This window comes from Poecilia latipinna, unplaced genomic scaffold (genome assembly GCF_001443285.1).
Source record: "Poecilia latipinna isolate Pla-1442-1.1 unplaced genomic scaffold, P_latipinna-1.0 Scaffold2208, whole genome shotgun sequence".
In the NCBI taxonomy this organism is placed as follows: domain Eukaryota; kingdom Metazoa; phylum Chordata; class Actinopteri; order Cyprinodontiformes; family Poeciliidae; genus Poecilia; species Poecilia latipinna.
In genome coordinates this window covers 14,346-20,761 of record NW_015114824.1, presented here as the reverse complement: position 1 = coordinate 20,761, position 6,416 = coordinate 14,346, and the positions used below count along the sequence as shown (strand labels likewise).

General features: G+C 38.3%; 1 protein-coding gene across 1 annotated transcript in view; it reads right to left on the bottom strand.

Annotated features, from left to right (window-relative positions):
- nfatc4 (nuclear factor of activated T cells 4) overlaps nucleotides 1-4,068 on the bottom strand; it is a 37,424-nt gene extending 33,356 nt beyond the window's left edge. The window contains exon 1 of the mRNA XM_015017921.1: nucleotides 3,441-4,068. Coding sequence (XP_014873407.1) covers nucleotides 3,441-3,627 — 187 coding nt within the window. The 5' untranslated portion in view covers nucleotides 3,628-4,068. The remainder of the gene's footprint in view (nucleotides 1-3,440) is intronic.
- Nucleotides 4,069-6,416: the final 2,348 nt, after the last annotated feature.

Sequence of the window (6,416 nt, the reverse complement as noted above, 5' to 3'; positions counted from 1 at the left end):
CAAAGACCATGATTTTCGTCTTGTCCAAATTTAGGGATAATTTGTTATGGTCAAACCATATCTTTAACTTACTAATCTCTGAAGTGACTGTTGAGAGAAGATGCTCTAAATTGTCGCCAGAGGCTAGAATATTTGTGTCATCAGCGAATAAGATAAGTTTTAATATAAATAATAAACATGCTGAGGTCTTGAATTAAAGATTTCTTGTACTGCTACCCACAAGTACGCATCTGTTTTCTTAATAGATCGATGTTTTATTTCAAGATGTCTGCATCTTCGGTTAATGTTGCTAAAGAAACTGATTATGGGAAATAGCACTGATGCTTAATTTAAAATTGAACAGAAGTATAAAAAAATGTGGCATCAGTAAATGATTAAATATGGCTTCCTTATGAGAAGTTTAAATAAATTTAGCATGCGTAGAGAAGAAGTATGAAGACTTTAAACCTCTAAAACATGAAACTTTTTAACTTAAATGAAGATTTTCTCTAATTACAACAGATAAACCAATCATTTTTTCTGGACTTATACCAACTTAAGGTTCTGATTAAGTTGCTTTCTGAAGGCTATAACACATAAAAGAGAAGCTTATTTGATAAAGGTATTAATTTTTAATTCAAGAATAAACAAATTAATTAAAAAATTATCTGTATTTATTCCTGCAAGACGACAGTGCTAAATGCACAACCATGCAGATTCATAGAGTATCTGTCCCCAAATAGTCCCAAAGTGTGGCCAGGGGGCCATTTGTGGCCCCCTGGATGATTTTGTTTGGCTCCTCATTTCACAATTCAAGAATGGAGCGATTAATTTGAGATTTTTATAGACAAATAAAATCTTCTTAAACATTTATTTTGGTACAAGATAAGGCTTTTTTATTTTATTAACAATGTTTCTGATTTTATTTATTACATTTTGGTAAATCTAGCAAGTGCTGCCAAACCTTTGCCAAAAAAAAAAAAACGAGAAAAGTTTTGGAAAATATTTACTTTTTATTCAATGCAGCAACTGTGCCAGATGCTATTTCTATAACAGTTAGACTACTTTACTTTTTAAAAAATATAATCTATTTAGAATATTATTGGAGAGATTAAAAAAACAGGAAATGTTTTCAGAAATAAATATTTTCAGTTTTAATAATAATAATAAAAAAAAAAGTGCCGACCTAATGGCAAAAGGTTTGGACACTCCTGGCATAACAAATTTAGACACAAATAAATAGTTGAAGATTTTGTTTGATATATCTAAAAACAAAAAAAAAAGGTGAGAAACTGATTTTTCAGTGACTTCCTGATCAGAATAGAAGAGTACACTGTAAAAAAAAGTGTAGTTTTTACAGAAAACTCTGGCAGCTGTGGTTAAAAGCATTTTCTGTAAAAAAGACAGATATTAAGTAACAAACTCTACTAATAAAATGCTATGTAGATTAATTTACAGTGATTTAAACCACAGCTGAATTACATTAATAAACTTTTAACTCTACAACAATTTTAATGTTAATTTTACATTATTTATAAGTTCCATTTTTTCAAAAACAATTAATAAAACTGTAGTTTTTCTACTACCTGAATATTTTTCAGTTTTTACCACATTTGTAATTTTAACAAACTAAATTTTATTATGCTCATATATAATTGCTGTAAAAACAACAAAAACATTTTGTTACAAAGGTTTCTGTGAAATAAAACATTTATGTTTTCTACTTTACAATTTTTTCTGTTGTGATTTTACATAGTTTTTGAGTAAATTCCACTGCCATTTTTAACAGTGTACCTTAAAACAAAACAGGCAGGTTTCTGATCTTTTGTCAGTGAATCATTTTTATCATTAATGTTTTGGGTTTTGGGTCTGTTTTGGAAAATACTTAGGGTTAAAATAATTCAGTTGCTCCATTTTCAGCAGACGTAGTTTGAGTTGAATTAGGAATACAGCGGGCTCAATAAATCGGGGTTATGTTTTTTATTAATAAGATTATTTTTTTGACAATGTGTCCCACTCCATGTGAGAAGCTGTTGCTGAACTGGAGAGCTTCTTTAGTGAAAAACTGCTGCATCCTTAGTGGACAAAAGAGCGTTATCGTAGATCCTTCCTCCCAGAAGATGTTAGACTCTATCACTGCTACCAACATCCTGCTGATATTTATACAGTTTTACTCAATTTAAACAACATTCCTGCTGGTATTTGCTCATCTCTGTTGTTTCATTTTCACATATTGTTGATACTCTGTTGTTGTTTTCATTCACAAATATACATGCATATTTTTACAAATTAAAAAAAAACAAAAACAATTTTCCTACCCAGTTGCTCATTCCTTGGATTGGAGAATGCCATTTTTCATAACTTTGCAATATTTTATGTTATAAAAATACTGTACAGTATATTAAGCTAAATTGTTTTATATTTTTATACCTTTACTTTTGTGTGAACATATATGCCTCAATTGCCTGTCACTTTGCAGCTGTTATACCTAAATTTCCCCACTGTGAGACAATAAATTATATTTCTATTGTCCTTCTCTTTCTCTCTTCTAAAGACCTTTGGGTTAACAATTTGAAAGAATATTAGTACTTTGTATATTTGCCTTCAAAAGTGAAAAAGCTTTACATTTCAGAGCATTGTCTCCTTTCTTCTGCTTATAGCATGCAAAAATGGTGAAACTTAACCTAACACAAAGGTGTTACACTTAAACATTTATGCATGCATCAAAGTGTGCCTCCAACTGAAAATAAAAGTGAAAAACGGTGATTTTTGTGCATTTATGACCTAGAATGTCATTTAATATAAAGAAGAGAAAAGTTTATTCTTCGATAAGTGGCAGGTCGAAGAAAAATAGAAGCAAAAATCAGCTGAATCTGATCTCCTAGCTTGGTGCATCTCTCCTGAACTTCTCCTGCAGTTGCACATTCATGCCTGGGGTTTGGTAATCCAACTAAATGCCAGTGTGGGCGTGAAACAAACGATTGGGTACGATGCGTGTTTGTGAGAGTTTTGCGGTTAAAAATGAGAGGGAGATGGAGGCCGAGCGAAAGAAGGGAGGTGCGCTCAGTACACACAGAGGTTGAGGTTCCTTCCCAGATGGCAGCTGTTAACTTTGCTCACACGCACAGCTGATTAGAAACACATTGAGTCTGGGGCCGCACGCACACATGTCCAAACACATGCACACGCGCGCAAATGCGCACAACAAACAGGGAAACGGCGAGATATGCACGCAGATGCATACCAAACCAAAAAACAAAGCCGCTGTGAGAATTCACCCAGGGAAACAGGCACGCATGCAGCCTGAAACACAAACACACACCACATTAGCGGATGCATATGGATGGAGGCCGTCATTACCGTGGATCATGCAACTACACAAACATGCATAAACGTTCCCATGCATTAAGAAAGGTTCCAGCTTCTTTATCTGCAGCCTGAACTGAAATTATGACTCTAACCGAGGTTGCTGGAGTCCAGCCGCAACAGGGCGCCATCACTTTCCTCTTCCCCGCCGACGGAGCTCTCCGGCTCGGCTGTGCGCGCCGGGGACGGCCCCTGGATCTGCCGCTGAGGCGGGTCCTCCTCAAACACTAGCTTGAACTCGAACTCGCCCTCCTCCCAGCCCGAGCCCGGCGCGGCCCCCATCGTCCTCCGGATCAGGACCCAGAGATCCGATCTCAGTCTCCTGCGACTCCTTAAAGGGCGCCACGAAAACAAAATAATAGTAATTAAAAAAAACTTTCCCAGAGGTTTTCCAAGAAGTTTTAGCTTTCTCCCATCAGCGCGTCATTGCGCAAAAACTATCCATCCCCCTTCTTTTTCTTTCTCTTCTTCTTCTTCGGGGTTTTGCTTCGGGCCCCCTCCAAAAAAAAAAAAAAGTTTCTGCTGCTTCTTCTCGCTTTATTTGCAAGTTTATCCAACCGGATGCTTCGCGGTTAGCTTTAAATCATCCTTAAAGAAAAATCAGCAAAACTCCCAGTAAGCATCGGTCTTTAATCCCAGTTCCATCGAGATCCCACGACTCCTTCCTCTGTCCCTTTGAGGCAGAGAGAGAAGAAAAAAGTTCATCAAATATTTTTGTCGTCCTTTACCCTTAATTGCCTTTGGGTGGGTTTCCCAGCCCCGGCTGCTCCGTTGCTCATTCCCCATAGGACTCTGTATGTGTCAGTCATGAATCCCCCCTGCCCAACCTCCAGCCTCCCTCCTCTGCCTCCTTCTGGGTTTTCTTTCTGTCACATTTACTTCACATTCTCTTCATACAGTCTAGTAATCCAGTTTTTCCCCATCATCATAGCTGCTCTTTTCCATTTGGCGGCTAAATTTTGCGTCAGAATTGGAAGTTTTTCCAGATATTTGGGTTAAAAGCAGAATGATTGTTATTCTAATCATGACCAGGAGGCACGGGGAGCTGCTTAAAGTCTCTCATACCTCCATTTGTAGACCAGCTGCATGGCCACCAGGGCTGCAGTGTTAACTGTCAGTTAGTGAACATAAGAGGGCATATTTCCTGTGGCGATGAACGCAACAACCCCCCTTTTTTTGGCTGTCACTCTTCCCTCTCCTCCCCATTTTCTTTTTTTACTTTGTCTTGATTTTTGTTCTCCCCCTTGACCAAGTCTCTGTCGTCTCTTTTCCCCTCCCTCCTCTTTCTCTCCACCAAAGATCTGTTTCTCATTATCCTCTGTAGTCTGCTCTCTGTCTGAGTCAGGAGAAGAAAAACTTAAATAAACACACTCACTCTTGGTCTCTCCAACATCTCCATGCTCTGACCCCCCTCCGGTTCTCACAACTGTCGGGTGTATGCTGTGCTGGCGTGTAACCGGGGGCTCGTCTCACTCTCTGGGTCGTCCTCCGGGGCCTCGGGGTCCTGGATTGGTCTCAAGATGTTACAGTGTGGTTAGGTTGAAGGGGAAACTGCTACCAAACAGGCAGACACAAGGATTTCCAAATCCCCCAACAAAACCCAACATCACTAAATCCAAAAATGACAGAACAAGACTGAGACATAATCAGAGGAACTTGTATTTAGTGGTTAGAAAATTAACCATGAAGTTGGCTTGTGCTTTCCTGGAAACATCTGCTTTTCTAGTTTCTATCTGTAGGATGATAACATAACAATATGTAGACACTGTAGACCAGTGGTTCTTAACCTGGGTCCGATAGAACCCCAGGGGTTCGGTGAGTCGGTCTCAGGGGTTCGGCGGAGCCTCTGCCACGGAGGTAAAGACACACCTGCGTAAAGTCGTCATGACGCTCCGCTTTGCCGTCACTTGCTGCAGAGGATCACGTTACATTGCTGAGCCAATCAGAGCAGCGGGAAGGAGTTCCACTCTCAGCATGGATTTGAACTTGTGTCTTTAATTACTTCAGCAAAGCTCAGTTTTTACCAAATTCTGGAGAAGGACCTCGCTGCAACAAACAGAAAGGGGCGGGGACAGACCAATGACAGTCTCATACCTTATTTGGAAATGGGACCATTGCACTCCGGAAGTGAAGGGGACGCTATTTCCTATTTTATCCGCGGTCTCCCGTTTTAATTTTCTTTTGAAATCTGTGATATAGCTTCATCTTTAGGAAGGACTTCCTCTCTCAGCATGTATTTGAACTTCTCTCTTTTATTTACTTCAGCACAGCTCACAATTTTTTAACAATTTCCATTGCTTTCTGTGTACTTATAAATTTGCTCCTTTTTCGCATCTTTTCGGGCCTGCTACTGCCTCTAGTGGCGTGGTAGTGGTAGCACAACTAATATAAATACATTACTAAATCAGAATACTAAGTCTTTATTATTTATTATTAATTCTCGCATAACTGGAACCGCAAAAGATAAAGTCCTTTACAAACACCATACCTTTTAATTGCCTTAAGGAAGTAGAGCTAATTAAATGACAAAAACAAGACCTGAAAGTGGTTGCCGTTTCACTCATTGGCCAACCTGTTGAAACTGGCAAATTTTAAATATCTTGGATCATTCCTGGACAGTCAGCTCAATTTTGCTGAAAACACTGGCTACATTTTTAAGAAACGTCACTCTATCTTTTAAGAAGACCCTGTGATCTTGGGGTTACCTAACAAGTGCAACTCGTGCAAAACCTCTAGTTAGTTAGAGGAAACATTAGCTAATATTACCTCTAGTTAAGTAATGTTAGCATTTTAACAATGAGTTAAAATGTTAAAACTTAAAAATTTAACTTAAGTTTTAAGTCATCTCAAGTTTTAACTGTTGAGGGCTTTAGCTTTTCATCTCCTCAGCTGGTTTGGTAACATGAGCTGCAGACAAACAGACAATCTTTTAAGAATACTTGGAAAAATAGTAAGTAAATAGTGGTGAAACCAATAACAACTCTGTCTAAACTGTTTAGAGTACCCATCCTTTTTTTTTTGTCAGTTTGAGCTCATAAAGGCGTTATTGTGTTCCTCTGGTAAATATAGAA